At 35.7% G+C, this 17,767-nt stretch overlaps 2 protein-coding genes across 2 annotated transcripts; one reads left to right on the top strand and one right to left on the bottom strand.

Moving 5' to 3' along the window:
* Positions 1-1,132: 1,132 nt before the first annotated feature.
* Positions 1,133-6,442, bottom strand: LOC112525383 (translocon-associated protein subunit alpha). Its single transcript, XM_025135498.1, has 8 exons — positions 6,303-6,442; positions 4,949-5,128; positions 4,770-4,820; positions 4,145-4,233; positions 3,497-3,574; positions 3,212-3,415; positions 2,372-2,443; positions 1,133-1,359 (listed from the first exon to the last, which is right to left on the bottom strand). Exons 1-8 carry the CDS (start codon positions 6,367-6,369, stop codon positions 1,309-1,311), a joined length of 792 nt encoding a protein of 263 aa, XP_024991266.1. The 5' UTR covers positions 6,370-6,442; the 3' UTR covers positions 1,133-1,308.
* A 4,508-nt stretch (positions 6,443-10,950) lies between these two features.
* LOC112525129 (transcription factor bHLH121) lies at positions 10,951-16,552 on the top strand. The gene is made up of 5 exons (XM_025135096.1): positions 10,951-11,276; positions 12,767-12,870; positions 14,184-14,311; positions 15,313-15,765; positions 16,194-16,552. Exons 1-5 carry the CDS (start codon positions 11,233-11,235, stop codon positions 16,344-16,346), a joined length of 882 nt encoding a protein of 293 aa, XP_024990864.1. The 5' UTR covers positions 10,951-11,232; the 3' UTR covers positions 16,347-16,552.
* The last annotated feature ends 1,215 nt before the right edge of the window (positions 16,553-17,767 follow it).

Here is a 17,767-nt window from a genome sequence, read left to right as displayed (position 1 = left end):
AATATTAACTTATAGTTAATATTTATTAATACTAATTTATTTATTTAATATTTATTAGCAATTAATATTTATTAATTATTAATAGTAATAAATATTAATTAGTAAGAGATATAAATGAAAAAAGTCATAATAAGCTCCTAAAACACTACTTTAAAGGGGTGTTTACTTGTGACTTAATGAACTTAATGAGTTGAATAGCTTATTCGCATAGTCAAAATAGGGTGTTTACTTGTGGCTTATTCGTCTAGATGATGACTTATTCGTCATATATGGAAATGTTATATTGTCCACATTCAACCAAAAAAAAAAAGACATCCCTACCCTTTATACAATGTCTCCTTCCAAGTTAGGTACACGCCAATATCTTCTCCTCTGTTGGGTCGAATTCTTCTCCTCTAAATAAGCTACTTATGTTTTGCAAAATACCAATATCATTGTTCTGGTAACGTTTTACATACAAAAAAGAGTGAATTACATTAAAGAGTCGTTTACCAAATATTTACTCGGTAAGTGATTACCGGTAAAATTTAACATTATTATTTACTTATTGGGTTATATTTTGATCCACCAAAACGATATCGTATCCAACAATTTACCCGGTAAGCATTTATCATGGTAAGAATCGTTACCCTCACTTACCAGATAAGACTCTTGGTCCTTGTCTCGCTCTTACCGGATAGAATTCTTGGTCCTTTACCATATTCATCCAGTGAGATTGTGTCCCCTGGTAATCGCTTACCTAGGTAAGCGTTTGGTAAACGCCTAAACGGCCCCTTAATCCATGTGGTTTACACCGACCCTAAAGTGAAATTATTACATCAAGCGTCCTTGAGGTTTGTACTTGTTACAAGTTAGATCCCTTTCTTTAATTGAATCAACTCTTAACCCGTTGATTCGGGGACAATTTGGTCGATTTACCCATTCGACATACAATTTCTAGGTCATATCCCAACTCACATAATATCAAAGTAAACTAGACCCCGGACTCGGAAATCAACATCTCCAATCATATAAAAAACAATGAATAAAACTTGAGAAACCCAGTATATCCTACTCAGACAAGACGGTGCACCAGATCATACAAACCCAGTATATCGCACACAAAGGTAGGGTCGAGGTGTAAGACAGTGATGCTAGAATAATTTCCCTTAGATTTGTAAAAAAGGAACTCGAGTCGTCAAAATCTCCACAAAAAAGAGTACGTAAAAGTTTCTTCTTCCTCATTCTACAACACAGTAACTAACCAAGGTATACTTGTTCTCACCTAAACATCAGTTACAAGAAGCTATTCTTCATGCCAACACACCTCTACTTCTTCTTCTTCGACTTGCTCGCCTTCGATTGAGTGTAAGCAGTTCCCTGGAGATTTAGAGAGACAAAGAATCGATTAATCAACCGTCTTTAATGTTGCATTTGGTAGGCAGACAGGACAGAACTGAACAAGACAACACTGGAAGGATAGAGTGAGGTGGGCCTGTTTGGCAGTTGTTGAATGGTTTGGTGCAGAATGATTAAGTGGTCAGAATGATTAAGAGGCTTTCATGATATAGTGGAAAATGAAATTTAATTGTTTGGTAATTGTTTACAATAAAATCAAGGCGCTTAATGGTTAAGGGAGGCTCAGGATACAAAATCATTCAGAGGGTTTTAGAACCATTAAGAGGCATACTTTTTTTTGCCAAACAAGATTCACCTCTTGATGATTCAGATGTTGTCTCTTAATGGAATTATTAAGAGGTAAACAAACAACCCCGTACTCTGGTTGTGTTTAGTACCAATTACCGTTCAACAATGACAAAGTGATAATCTAAATCAATCAATGACAATAGTGATTACTCCCTCCGTCCTAAAATAAGTGTCCATGAAAAACGAACACAGTTTTATAAAAGTGTAACTATTACGCTTTTAATGAACTAAATGACAGTTTTACCCTCAATAATACAGGGAGTAATTAACTTCTTCATCTCACAATTAAGGGTAGAATGGGAAAGTACGCATTTATTTTTAAAAGTGGGACAAACTAAAATAGAAATATGGACACTTATTTTACTACGGAGGAAGTATTTCCTCGTATAGACTTGAGAACATTTTGGAGAAAATTGTGGAAATATAAATGCTAAAAGAACATCCTAGTTCGCACTTTCGGTTCAATATCCCTAATTTTTTGCCAAGTGTCGAGTTAATGGTTTGTTTGCCATGAAAAAACAAGTACAATGGTTTGAAAAGTCAATAACTTGAAAAGAATATCAATATAATTCACATCTAAATGAACCTAAAACAAGAACAAAAAGAAAAACAAGATACTTCAAGAAATCAGTTGAATAATGAACAATAAACAAATTTGGAAAGCTTTTGGGTGTGAAATACCAACCTCCAGCCACTCATCCATAGATGCATCAACAGTCCGAGTTCCGGTTTCCACCTTTGGTCCCCTCTTAGTTTTCTGAGCGTAAAGCAGCAGATTAAAACCATGAAGTCAAGAAATCAGTAATCACCTTAAAAATCAGGTGAAATTGTACAGAATACGTCCATCGACAAACATTATTAACACCAAAAACGAAGACATAATAATTAAATACACATGTATTCACGAGTCTGTCCCCACGAGAAAATGGAAAGGGAAGCACTCTCAGGCAAGAAAATGTGCAGAACATCCCAACATGGAAGCACGCATGTCTAGAAAGAAAGATTGGACTCACTTGTTTACAACATTTATGTTTTTTTAGTTTCAGATTCTTTATTTATTTTTTACTTTTTCCATAGAGAATTTAACAACTTATTTTGTGGGTCCCATTTATATGATCTGATAAGAACTGAAAATGTGATGTTGGATTTCATTTACTTGATGTTAAGAGAATGAAGACGGGAACCATCAAATGGAGAATGAAGGAAAATGGTACAAACAAATTGAAACCAAATTATGCATTTATATAAAGCGAAAACTGCATGAAACTGAAATGTACTTTGGTCTGATTCCTATTTTGTGTAACGTACTTTAGAAACATTCATTTTTATAGCTCAGATATGACATCTCAAACATCTTGGCACCTGGTTTACATCAGAGAATGCATGAAATGCAAAGTATTTGGTCTAGATGTTTGAGATATCACATCTGAGGTACCACAAAAAGATTTTATGCAATTTGCCCTTGTATAAATAACCAAATTTATGAACTCTGTGTCAAATTCTTCAAATGGGTGTGCATACTTACCTTCGAAAGGTTTTGTATCTGACCACGAACCCACAAACCAAGGAAGACAAGAAGAGAAATTCCAAGGGAGACTAGGAACACCGTCTCAATGCTAACAAGGCCACCAGCTTCAATAACTTCAATGGTACCATTGTAGAATGTGTTCTGGTATGGTAGCTGATCTATCTCATAAACTATTGTTCCAACAAGATCAAATGTTCCAGGCTGCAATATAACGACCGCATTATTAGCTCTAGAAATCTACCTATAAATAATGGTGGATAATTGCAATCGTGATAGATCTACCTGTAAGAACTTGCTGACAGCAAATATATAGGGAAAAGTAGCTTGAACTGAAGCAGGAACAGAAGCATTGTTGAAAGCCTGGGGAAAGAGATAACATATGAGTGAGATCAAGTGCTTGTGTAATCAGATTTTTTGCTGAAACAAACGGCATAAAAGATAATCAAATATCGGATAAGATAATTGGGTCCAGAGTAATGATGCTAAATTACAAATTTGTCCATAAAGCAGAAAAAGTTGGCAGGTAAATATATGCAAAAGTAGATTAAAAACATCCATACAAAAATGAGATATTCTTTCTCATTTTGAACCAAGATTCTTGTGTCGTTTTTTTTCAGCAGAAGTGACTAGAGCCAAAAAGAAAAATGGGTTATAAATGGTCTCAAATATGCATATGCGAACTTGTAAAAGTAAAGGGTAAAATCGTTCTACGAACTAATGAAAAGGAAGTGTAACAAAAGCATTTTGAAGGGCGTTGTAAAAATTAGCAAAAGAAGATCAACAAACCGAAAATGTGCAACTTCTTTGGTGTTATTGATGGCAACCGAAGTATAGTCTATTACGTTTACAGAATCATCAGCAGATCAATTAACTACTATTAGGAGAGTTAATGGCACAACGCATGTTGGATTTTCCATGAACGAGTATTACCTGTGCAGAAAGATTCTGAACCAACATGCGGTGATCATAAGGAAGATGAACACTAGCATGAACCGCGAGAACCTTCACATTTTGATCACCTAGTCATAAAGCAATAGTAGCAAGTGAGATCGCTTCTGTATATACAAACCCACAGCTAGCATGAAGCTAACGAAATCATGCCAATAACTAATACTCACTTCGTCCCCAAATAAATGTCCACGATGTAAAAAGCAGACAGTTTTAGAAATGTGATTATTACACATTTTAATTAACTAGATGACAATTTTACCCTTAATTATATTTGTGTTATTTTTAGGTATTTCTTTTTTTTAATACTCAATTAAGAGGAGTCATGGAAAGAACAGGTTCAAAATTCTCCATCTCTTAGTTAAGGGTGTAATTGGAAAGTAGGCACTAACTTTTGAAAGTTGACACTCAATTTGGGACAAACTCAAATAGAAATGTGGACACTATTTTTGGGACAGAGGGAATCCGTGCAATACCAATTTAGAACCATTGTGGAAATCAAGTAGATGTATGTTCAAAGCAAAAGTTAACATGCTTGAGTTAACATAGAAAACTAAAAACTACACAAGGAAGCAACTAAAGCACCACTGAACAAATAGAATGTTACCCTCATTTTTCATTCCAATTAAAAGCTCAGTCTCTTGCCCTGCCACTACAGCTGCAGACAGATAAATAAAAGTAAGTATCTTAGGGAACCTATTACAAGAGACAAAAGAACTGTTCATAATTTTTGAAATAAATTTGTTCAGAAAGAAATGTTTCTTTAGATGACAAGAAATTACTTACTTTTCGCAAGGTTCTTTGGGAAAATACATACTGTTTCTACACCTGGAGCGGGACTATAATTCCCAGCGTTGAAGTCAACGACATCATCATCAACAATCCCAAGATCTCCTCCTTCCTCAACAGTTTCCGCAACAAGCTCAGCATCAGCATCCGAATCTGAGTCAGACTGACACCTAGCAACTACGAAACAGCACCATGAATTAAAACAATCCTAAGAATAAACAAGGACAAAATGCATAAAAATGCAACGAAGTTTGCCACTTTGCCTTAGTTCCTATTTAGTGTAACAGATAAATTTTTTCCTCAATCAATGTAATTAAGTTTCAAATTTCCCTTTTCTACCCATTTTGACAGGTAACTTACTGATCTTGTAGCAACTGATGACATGGATGTCAAGTTTATAGTCCACTTTGACTTAAACCTTTTGCAAATGTGTCTCCATGTCCAGATTACCAGTCAAAATGAGTACAAAATAGATATTTTAAAACTGTCACATCAATCGAGAGAGAAAAATCTTCACCACACTAAATAGGGACTAAATCAGACTTTGTTGCATTTTGGTGTATTTGGCTATGATGTTCAACCAACATTTACACATCAATAGCAAACCAATATCAAAATTTTTGAAAAAGAAGACACAAATTTAGGCTTTACATGTGTTCTATCACATGATTAACTTAACCCAGTCTGAGACCAGGGGAAGCTGAGCTTACATGGTGCATCCTAGTCCAACAACATTTAACGGAAAAGTGGCAGATGCCAAAAAATAACAAAAAGTAAAAGTTCACTTAAGATAAGATCATGATTAACAACATAAAGTGGCAGTTAACATCAACAAAATCATACTGATTACCAAGTTAAACAACCAAATCACATGAAAATAAATTCGATTTCAGACATGTTCCCCATTTGCCAACTATCAACATATTAAGTTCTTCAAAATTGCAAACAAGACTTGCATCAAACACAATTTCTCAAAAATCAGTCAATGTAGTCAACTGCAGCTAAACCTAAAAGTTAAACCATTTATGATATCCAAACACTCTAAATCAGAAAATTCAAGTAATTCATATAGCATGAAATTTACTTTCCCATCTAAAGAAATTAAACAACTTCACAAATTCCAGTAAGGATTCAAGAACGATTCAATTTACAAACCATATAAAAAAAAACTCGATCACTAACAGATCTAATAACACACAAATTACAGGAATCAATAAAACGAAAGGAATCTACTAGATTGAATCCAGATATCAAAACGAAAAGAAACCCGATCTTGATCGGAAAATAAACAGCTTACAATGAATTTAGAGAAAGATAAGATGAATCTAGATCAGAGATGAGAGAAGGGTACCTTGAAGAAAGCAATAAGAGGATAGAAGAAGGAGAGCGAGGAGGAAGGAAACCCTAATCTTCGTCATTTGAGAGAGGGCGGAGAGATTCAACAGAAACGAGTGGTTACGAGACCCAAATGGTTTTTAGGTTTGTTATACCATTTTTGCTTGTTTTCTTGTCTCATTACTTATTACCCTCCTGCAATTTTTTTTATAAATATTATTATATTTTTTATATTTTTAAGAAAATTCACTCAGATAATCATTTCATCCATTTAAATTGTTCTTTTAGTCATTTTTTTCCCGATTTTATCCAAATATCATTACATCTATAATATTACGAACCTGACTAAAAGACAGAAAAAAATTATCAAATTCAATCCAGGTATGCAGTTGCGACAACCAGGTCCATAATTGCAACGATGTCCCTTGCTAACTTGATGAAATTTGATTTTTTTTTTTTGTCTTTTTAGCCAAATTCGCAATATTGCAGATGTGTGTATTACGGACGTAGTGACATTTGAGTAAATCTAGCAGAAGAATGGCTAGGAGACCAATTTGAATGAGTGAAATAGCTATTTGAGTCAATTTCATATATTTTTCTGTAAAAGTTGATTTAATGACGATAATGATATATGTATCTTTTTTATGTTACAATCAGATAAAATTATTTATTGAAAATGTAAAAATAAAATTTTAATGTTATGTTTGAAGAGAAAATTAATAGGTATATATGCATTTAATTATATATTTGAGTGTAATTAAGACGTCCATTGATTAAAAATACCCAAAAATTATATATATACATACATTATATAGACTTGAGATCATGTGAGACCAATGGTTTTTTGTGAGACCCGTAAGACCAATTCTCAACTCTTGGATTAGATTTACAATCGTCAGATTTGAACATTCATAAATGTCACGAGACTTCTCAATAATTACAAAATTGTCATCTTTCAACTTTAGACCATTAGATCATTAGTTTATAAAGTTGATCAATGAACATAAATTGGTCTTACGGGTCTCACGAAAAACCTTTGGTCTCACATGAACCCAACCCTATATATATATATATATTGTTATGATAATATTTATACACAAATGATAAATTATTTTATTCAATCATATAGTTTTAAAGAGGGTAAAAGCGGGATTTTAAAACGAGTGTCTTGACGAACGTCGCGTCTTTAACGTCGTGAGAAGCTCCATAGCATTTGTGTAAGGCATGACACATGTCGTGACAACTTGAGACGCAACATGGCGTGCGTTTTCTTTTGTTTAAACGCCACGAAATGGCATATTGAACTCATAACTGCTTAATAAGGTCTATATACTCATGAAAGTATGACTGAGATGATATAAACAAGACATGATTGTCATAAAAGTGTCGATAGTCGTTTAAGCTCATACGCATAATTGAACCAAAACAAGAACAATTGAAGATACACGAATACGATCAGATACTATGAATCCAAACGTGCCAAATTGAACGAAAACTGTAGTGAACAGTGCGTAAACAACATAACCAAGAAAAAATTGTGTATGGCCCATACACCTACTACACGAAGCTAATAACACGATGACTGACGGCACCCAGAATAAAGTGCAGGCAACCACAAGCAGATAAATTGAAACTACGAAATACCATATATCATAAGAAGTTTAAAGTCAGAGATCACAAAAGCAGCCAGAGTAACCACAATGGTAGTGCTTGATTGGTTTGAGCTTGACTCCAAAGGTCAAAAGTACCTGGAGGTCTCAGGTTCAGATCCAAGGAAGAATAAAAATCCCTTTGTGGCCACGGAGGTTCAAATGCGGTGACTCCAGACTATCTGCAAAGCAGGTGGTCGTCCTGGGATTAGTCGGCTCACATAACGGGTTGGATATCGAGGTTATTAAAAAAAACAGCCAGAGTCCATGTAACTAAACGCACTCCACTGTCTACGTCAACGCTATCTAATAATAGTGGGACGATCCCAATAAATTAGGCTATGAAATATACGTGCTGAAGGAGGCAGCGAAAAGGGGGTGTCATGGTTGATGAGAGTCGGGTTTGGTTTTTTCAATTGTGGTTCAGGGTTATGAATTTTGAGTGACTGATATATGTCGTATATAGAAAGTCGGAGCATACCTTCAAGCAATCAGTAGATTGCGTCTTACCAACAAGCTCTCGCATTGAAAGAGAACACGAAACTCCAACGTCCAAATCTTCTCGCAAACCATGTGAAAAAAAAAGCTTTTATTCTGGTATTGGAACAGTTTGGACGAAACAATGTACTACACAATTCAATTTTCTACGTAAACTTCTTGTTGATATTTAAGTTTTCCGTCATTGGTTACAGATCGAGCCACATGGAAGGATGCAACAGTCTCAAAAGAGACCAATCTAAAAAAACGTCGTTTATCATAATTCACTGAAGTGGAGATACTTGCGTTCGAGCTCCCATCTCGCTCTTTGTTGCCAACTTTGTAATATAACCGACTAACCGTGCAAATGGATACAAACACACTGTCCTCCTACACTCAAGGCATTACGTCACACCTTAAAATGTATGAAATTAACGCTATTATCAAGCATCTCAATTACTACAAAAAGAAAGGGTATGCACATTTTACTCAAAAAAACATGAATTGTTTATATTATTAAGTATTAAACGTCGAACGAGTCTTTATCTACGTCAAATGGAGAGAAAAGTCTTAACTTTATTCCAAACGAGATAAAGAATAATACAGCCGTTTTGACAAAGAACTCGACCCAATAGGATCCATCACATGTCTCATTAGTCTGTCGTGCGTGATAACCTCGTTTTCGAAGACAGACCAAACATCTGTCGTATAAATCGGAATGAGATGACGTAATTAAATCTCTTGAGCAGTGCACGTGAAATGTTTTAAAATGACGAAGAAAACTATAAAAAAAAAACCTGAATAAGGACTACCAACAAAAGGATGACTGACTAAACTAAATCAAAATTACTAAATTCAAATAATAATTTTTAAGAAATAATAAATCATGGTTAAACATTTATGAAAAAACAAAATACATTAAAATATAACAAAATTTATCTGTATTCATACTATGTGAACACTGAATCAAAACCGTCAAGTTAGGGGTCGTTTACCAAACGCTTACTCGGGTAAGTGCTAATCAAGTCACATTACCTCACCGGATGAATATGGTAAAGATCAAAGAGACAAGAGCCAAGAGTCTTACCCGGTAAGTGAGTGTGACGACTCTTACCACGGTAAACACTTACCAGGTAAATTGTTGCATGCGATGTCGTTTTGGTGGACTAAAATCTTACCTAGTAAGTAAATAATAGAGTTAAGTTTTATTGGTAAGCACTTACCAGGTAAATATTTGGTAAACGATCCCTTAATGTAACAACGTTTTTCAAAATTTTGGTTGATGTCTCTTATATTTGCTTACATCCCAGAACACCCATCAAAAGTTTATTGTGTACGTCTATCATACCCCAAAAAAATTACTTGTGAAAATCGGTTGAGTGGGTTCACGGGACTTCATATGTTCGCACCTGCATCTCCTTGATTTTTGTTCTACATACATAATTCATTCATGTCCAGTCTCATTCCAATTGTCACACCAAACACGAGACGACAGTTTTTGTTCTATTATGTCCCGTACTGCAACCTCTTCGGTGGTTTATTTGCTTCGGGTCTGTCTCTCGGCCTTTCGATTTTGTTTTGTTCCTGGGCCTTTTACCTTGTTTTGTGTTGTTTGGTTGTTTTTTGGATGCTCGACTGATGCTTTTAGCCTTTTTTGAGCCCCTTTCTTCATCTCACAATTGGTTACGTCGAGGGTTTTTGTATCTAAAATATACTATTCTGTGTTTTCAATAATTTGTTGCATTTCATAAAAAATTCGTCCCATGACATACTCTAAGGGGCTGTATACCTAAATACTTACCCGGTAAGCACTTACCGTAAGGAGTTAACACTATAATTTATTTTACCGGGTAAGATTGTAGTACATCAAAATGACATTGTATGCAACAATTTACCCGGTAAGCACTTACCCGGATAAGAGTTGTCATTCTCACTTGCCGAGTAAGACTCTCCATCTTTATCAGTGTTCTTACCGGATAAGATTTTGATCTTTACCATGCTCATCGGTAAGGAAAATTACCCGATAAACACTTATCGGGTAAGCGTTTAGTAAACGGCCCCGAACATTTTTATCTTAATACAACCACGTGTTAAAATCCGTTATATTAATCGATAACTTTATAAATTCAGATGGTTAATTCAGTCCCAAAATAAACATTAAGGGGCTGTTTGGCAATTGCTGAATTGTTTGGTGTATAATGATTAAGTGGTCAGAATGATTAAGAGGATCTCATGATATAGTGTAAAATGAAATATAATTGTTTGGTAACTGTGTACAATAAAATTAGGGCTCTTAATCGTTAAAGGAGATTCGGGATACAAAATCATTCAGAGTGTTTTAGAACCATTAAAAAACATATTTTTTTTGTCAAACAAGATTCAACTCTTAATAATTCAGAGGTTGACTCGTAATGGAACTATTAAGAAGTAAATAAAAAAGAAATAATTTGGTGCAATTTTCCTTAAATTAAGGAAAAAACGGATTTTTTGAGTCCAATTCAAATAAAAAGTGTTATGAACAAGTCTCGTGTAGGCAAAGTGTGATTGAATTTTTGTAGGCAAACTAAAAAGGGTGTTCTAAAAGGCGTTAGAAAGAAGGTTGGGTAAAGCTGACCCGAATCCAAAATCTGCGGGTGTACTTGTTCTATGTAGATTCTCTCCAGTAAAAATCGCCAACAATTCCATCTATAATCACGTTTTCTTTCTCCAATTTCCGCCTTGCTGGATCGGATAACGGATAAACCCTAAGAAACCCACCAAGAATCACTGCTAAATTTAAGCAAATTGCGCTTTCAAACCTTCTCTGTTCTCTTCTGCAAAATGGATAATCTGTCGCCCCCAAATCAATTCAACTCTGAATCGAGGTATCAGTTCTTAATCCCAACTCCTAATTACAAACCTTTCGTATACATAATATCTATGATATATATACATATGATGTACTGGGTCGATGTTTCAAGCGATTTTCAATCTTAAGGAATTAAGATATGTGAGCATTTGTGTTATGAGGGGGAAAATTAACTCTGGCTTTCTGGTGTTGAAGATTCATACAATTTGATTTTTATTATGATTATGTGGTTTCAATTGTTATGAGCTTTAGATTCTGTGCTTGGCTGTTGCTGATTATGGATGAGGAATTTGATTTGATTTGATAAATGAGGTTGAAGTTTATAATATTTTAATGTAAAAAGTGTGATTTTGAAGTGATAATTGTTTGTAAGATGAAGTTCAATGATTCAGAACTTGATGCTATACTTAGCTGTTAGCTGAAAAGCTAATTGTTGGCTAATAAGCTAGCCGTTAATGATAATTTAAGTCATGTTTGGTAAAAACTACTCCTTAGCCCCTCCGTCCCAAAATAAGTGTTCGGTTTTAGAACAGATCACTAAATTTTCAAATATGTCGTTCATTAACGTACAAATATTTACGGATAGTGAAGAGAGAGAGAAATTAATTAAGAGTAAAGTTGTCGTTTAGTTAACCGAAAAGGCATTGTGTACGTGGACACTTATTTTGGGATGGAGGGAGTAGTTAATAAGCTAGATGACAAAGTAAAATGACCTATGAGGACATGATGAAGAATTAATCGAAAAATATAAGGCGCATGGTTGGAAAAAAAAGTATTGAAAATCTTATTGAAACGCTACTTGAAGTAGTGTTTTTAAAAGCTACTTTCTGGCTAATCAAACAGGGCTTTTTCAATAAGCTCAAAAAATAACTAGCTTATGGTTGCCGAACATGGGTTTGGCTGTTCCGGCAGTTTATTTTGAATGAAGCATTTGACTAGATTCGCTTAACTTTTAGGAGATTAAATCCATATCTACTTTAGTTACATATGTTTTGCATCCCCTTCAAGACTATCTTGATGGGTCAATATGTAATTTACATGAAAACTTTATGAGAAACGGAATGTTGCAACTTTCATCACCTTCCCCAAAGAGGAAAGTGATGAAATTTAATCGGATGGTGGGTGCATTAATATTCACCTGCTTGCTAACGCTCTTACACTAGCCGGGGTCTTCATGGAAACAACCACTCTACTCTTTGAGGTAGAGTTTGACCTTCGTACATCTCACCCACTGGACCCTACTTTCGATCAGAATTTACTGAGTCAGTTTGGTTTTTTGAAGTATATAATATTTGTATACGGAAAATATTCACACACACACTCTTCACCTTTGATGAGGTTTGAGCCCTTGACCTCTTGGGAGGTTGGGCCCTACTGGTAACCCGGGTACCGTTGGGCCACTCACCCTTTCGTTTGGTTTTTGATGGGGACATTAATTCGACTGTTCGAGCTCCTTTATCTTTACTTATCTTCTCCTCTTTGGCATTTGTGTATTGCTGTTGAAAGGCCTGGATCAGAACCAAAAGACAGAAAGCTTCAGAAGGCGGACCGTGAGAAACAAAGGAGAGATCGTCTAAATGAGCAGTTTACAGAATTGGGAAAGACACTTGGTATGTCAACATATTGTTTTTAGTGCTACTATCAAAAGGGAAAAAATATTATCTTAAATGGTTCTCGATCTTTATTCTTGTTAGAGAGAGTTCAAGAGAGAACAAACACTAAGGAGAAGAAGGGAACCCATCTGAACCATCCATCTATTTTAATCCAATGTTGTGAAATAGGGGCATTTACAATTTTGCCAAAACTAAATCCATGATTTTAAGGGCGGTTACATTCAAATCTAGACTATTTGTTCTTTAGATCCAACGGTCAATAGGGTTCCCTTGTCATCCTTTTTTCGGGGTTCTCTCTTGAACATCCCTCTACTCCTGTTATGGAATAAGATAAATGGTTGAATAGGGCCTTCTCTTTATCTCACTGATATGTGTGTGTGTGTGTATGAGAGGCAATATCAGCATACATCCTATCTGCATACCGTACCTCATGCGTGAGATTTACTCGGTTTGTTTGGTTATAAGTGACACAACATCACTAAACCAAACGAACCCAATACATCCCACCTGGAGGTGGGGTCTGGGGAGGGTAAGATGTACGCAGACGTGACTTCTGCCACAAAGAGTAAAACGGTTATTTCCATGAAGACAGTGTCACCACTACAACAGTTTATTGAGTATCTGCTATATGTTTGTATTAAAAGCACAAACGTGAAACGTCCATATCAGGCAGGTTATTATTTAGAGTTCAGGGGAAACAGAAAACTGTTTTCAAACTAGGAAGCACATTTAAGAACCGATAAGGACAAGCTTTTATGAGAACAATAGTAATTGAACTCTAACATTTTGAAAACTTCCTCAATCTGGGAAAGATAATATAATGTTACTCCCTCCGTCAATAAGTGTTCAAATTTATATTTTTAGTTTGTCCCGAAATAAGTGTCCACTTTCAAAAGTAAGTGCATACTTTCCAATTCTACCCGCAGGAAGTCATTACTCTCTATGTTATTAAGGGTAAAATTGTCATTTAGTTAATTAAAAAGTGTAATAATTATACATTTCTAAAACTGTGCGCCTTTTTATTGGACATTTATTGTGGTGCGGAGGGTGTATTTAAACTGTAGAGGGGTTTCATGGAGTCGATGCATACTCTCTCTATTACATTCTCACTTTTTGCACAAGCTGGTGGTCTTCACTGAATCCCGCTCCATCTTTCGGGGTAGAGGTCGGGATATACTGGGTTCGTTTGGTTTGGTTGTAACTTATCCCCCTTGAGTTCTGTTTTCGGGAAAGAAAGAAGTTATTTTGCTTGTGTTATTGTACTTGGCTATATGGTAAGTTCAACACTGAAATGTTAAATTTTTGAACAGATCCCGATCGACCTAAATTTGACAAGGCAACTATACTTGGTGATACTATCCAGATGCTAAATGATTTGACCGATCAAGTCAGCAGACTAAAATCCGAGTACGCAATGCTCACTGAAGAATCTCGTGAGGTAACGTTCTGTTTCACTTGCAAACGTGTCTTTTATTTGCTAGAATTTATAGTTCTTTAGTAATCGTCACGAGTAAAACCAGCGGAAACATGCGTATTTGGATGATTTCAAAACACCCCTATTTGCGAAAATGTTTATGGTACAAAATTGGGCAAAATGCAACAAAGTTTGCATTAGTTCCTATTTAGTGTAATAAAGGATTTTTTTCCTCAGTCAATATAACAAGGTTTCAGATTTTCCGAAGTTCCAAATATTCTATTTTGTATGCATTTTGAGCGATAGTCAGTTGATCTTGTAACATTTGATGATGTGGATGTCAAGTTTATCGTCCACTTCGCCGTAAACCCTTTCGGAAACATTTCATAAACTGGTATCTGCGTCGTCAAATGTTACAAGATCATTAAGTTACCGGTCAAAATGGGTACAAAGTAAAAAAAATTGGAACTTTGTTACATCGATGGAGAGAAACAATTCTTCGTTGCACTAAATAAAAATTGCACAAAAAAATTAGTTCCCCTATTCTCAAAATATTTGTAGTTCTCATTTGAACCGGGTTCTATGTGTGTGTGTGTGTGTGTGTGTGTATATATATATATATATATATGGTCAGGTTCAGGGGAAAACCACAAGAAAATGAAAATTTGAGGAACACCTTAGTAACCACTCATTTGTACATATACGCACTCATTTGTACATATCCGCATGTGCATACAAGTAATTTGTAAGTAATTCGATATGCACTTGTGCATAAAAACCAAGAAACATCTTCAATTACTTGTATGCACATATGCATACTTTGCAGATGAACGGTTATTAGGATATTCCTCAGTTTTTCATTTTTTTAGGTTTCCCTTGAAACTCCCTATATATTATAACCAAACTTTGTAGCATTTTGCTCTACAAAATTCTATCAAAAAAGAAAAAGAAAAAAAGCAAGTGTAAATATTGCCAAATTAGTAGTCTATTAAGCTGGAACTTTTTTTTTTCTTGAATGATATCAGTTGACTCAAGAAAAGCACGATTTGCGAGAAGAAAAGGCGTCCCTCAAATCCGATATCGAGAACCTTAACCTTCAGTATCAACAACGGCTTAGGGCTATATACCCATGGGGTCATATGGACCAATCGGTTGTAATGCACCCCCCTTCGTATCCCTACCCGGTCCCAATGCCTATGCCCCCCGGATCTATTCCAATGCACCCAACCATCCAACCGTACCCCTTTTTCGGAAACCAAAATCCCGGGGTTGTTTCCAACCCATGTTCCACTTTCTTTCAGTCCATCCAATACGTATCTCCGGTTGCGCAGCCGAGTACTAGGTCCCACGTTTCTAGCAGACAAGGTTCTAGAAACAAATCATCGGAACAAGGAGAGAGCGGAAGTGGAAAAGACGTGGATTCTAATGATGTAGCGACTGAACTCGAGCTCAAGACACCTGGATCCACCGGAGATCAGGTTAGATGTTGCTACTTCATATATTCGTTGGTTTTAGAACGACAATTTTGACCTTTCAAAAACTTGTTGTCCCATGTTTGGTGTGATATTTAAACCGGGACATGAATGAGGGACACAAAATGCATTTTTTTACAAAAATCAAGGAGATGGTACAGGATTGGTAAATTACTAAACCACCTATGTCAAATTAAAAACCTAAAACCGTGCATAGTTCTTTCACCTGCATACCCAACCAACCTACTTAGGGAAATGCAAAAAAACGTCGTTTTTTGCATTTTCTTTTTGTTCACGAAAATGGCCACTCTACCTTTTGTGATGGAGGACAGGTCGGCATACATCTCACCTCCTAGATCCTATTTTCGAGTGAGATATACTGCTATACTGGGATTATTCAACTTATGTGTTATAATCACATTATATTATTGTAGGAGGGTTCACTGGCTCAATCAAAATCCAAGAAATTGCATAGGAAGGAGAATAGCGTTTCCGATGAGAGCTCTCCAAGCGGGTGTTCATCATCTCGGACCATACAAGCTAGCTCGTCAAATAGCGTCGTTGGCGGCAAGAATTGTGATCGATAAGATCAACATCACCGCCTTAATCGTGTTATCGCTCTGCGTAGATTGCTAACTTCTCACAATGAAAGGTCAGGTACTAAATCTGTCTTCGCCTTATAAAATATAAATACCAATGCTTAATACGTTTACAGAATGAACATAGCACGGGTTCCGTGTTTCGACCGTAGTATGTAATGGTTGTTTTACAATAAGAAAAAGGTTATTTAGCTTATTGGCATCTCTTGATACTATCTTTAACTTAAGAGTCTGTTCTGTTAGCAGGTTAATAGCTTAATGGAACTTACAGCTTTCGTCCTATGATTTGTTAATAATTGCGGATTTTGTTTTTGGGTTTTAAAAATTACAGTTTTCATCCACGTGGTTTGCATTTATTGTTGTTTTCATCTTTTGTCAGTGGTTTACCGTTAAGTATAAGGGACAAAAACAACAATGAATCATAAACCTTAGAAACCAAAAAAAGGAGCAAAGAATTTGTAAACAATAGGGACGGAAACTGTAATTTCAAAAGCATGAGGATGGAAATAACAATTTTCAACAAACTACATGGATGAAAAACGTAGTTTTTACTCTAAAATCAATAACGTTGGTACTAATATCGTGTTGGAACCACAAGGGTGGTGCCTGATTGGTTTGAGCTTGACTCCAAAGGTCAAAAGTACTAGAAGGTCCAGGTTCAAATCTAAGTAGGAATAAAAATCTCCTTGTGCCCATGGAGGTTCAAATGCGGTGACTCCGGGCTATTTGCAAAGCAGGTGGTTGCTCTGGGATTAGTCGGCTCGCATAGCGGGTTGGATATCCAGGTTGATAAAAAAAAATATCGTGTTGGATTTTCATATCGGTTTGATACAGTTATCTTTCTCATCTCTAAGGGCTTTTTCAGAAAGATATACAGACGGGTTATACATGTCCTAGCATGATGTTTAGAAAGATATTCAAAAAATTGTTCTTATCCAATAAGCGTTTTTTTTTATCGATTTTATAATTTCATATAAAATTTTACACACTTGATACCTAGAGATGCATAAAAAACCCAAGTCCGAAATAATCTAGGTCTAGTAAGCCTGAGCCTAGGCGCGGCCTTAAAAGTCCAATCAGGCAAAAAACAATGTCGGATTAAAGTCCGTCTCAAAAAAACCGGTAAACGCGAAAAAAATTCTAAAAAGCCTGATTTGAAAAGGCTCAATCAGATTCTTGTTCAATCCCAAAACCGAGTGCGGCTTCAAAAAACCCAAGTTTGTATTTGCTTATGGAAAAAAACAAACTTGAAAAACCCAGACCTAAAACCTAAAAGACCTAGACGTTGTACATTTCTTCTAGGCATGTGAATGGGACAGGGGCCCCAATCTTGATCCCCGTCCCCATGTGCCCATCCTCATTGGGGAATATGATCACATGGGGACGGAGATCATCAACGGGGAATCGAG

The sequence above is a fragment of the Cynara cardunculus genome (genome assembly GCF_001531365.2).
Source record: "Cynara cardunculus var. scolymus isolate 2C chromosome LG 13, CcrdV1, whole genome shotgun sequence".
Taxonomy (NCBI): domain Eukaryota; kingdom Viridiplantae; phylum Streptophyta; class Magnoliopsida; order Asterales; family Asteraceae; genus Cynara; species Cynara cardunculus.
The sequence above is the reverse complement of the archived record's forward strand: the minus strand, read 5'-3'. Positions and strand labels throughout refer to the sequence as shown.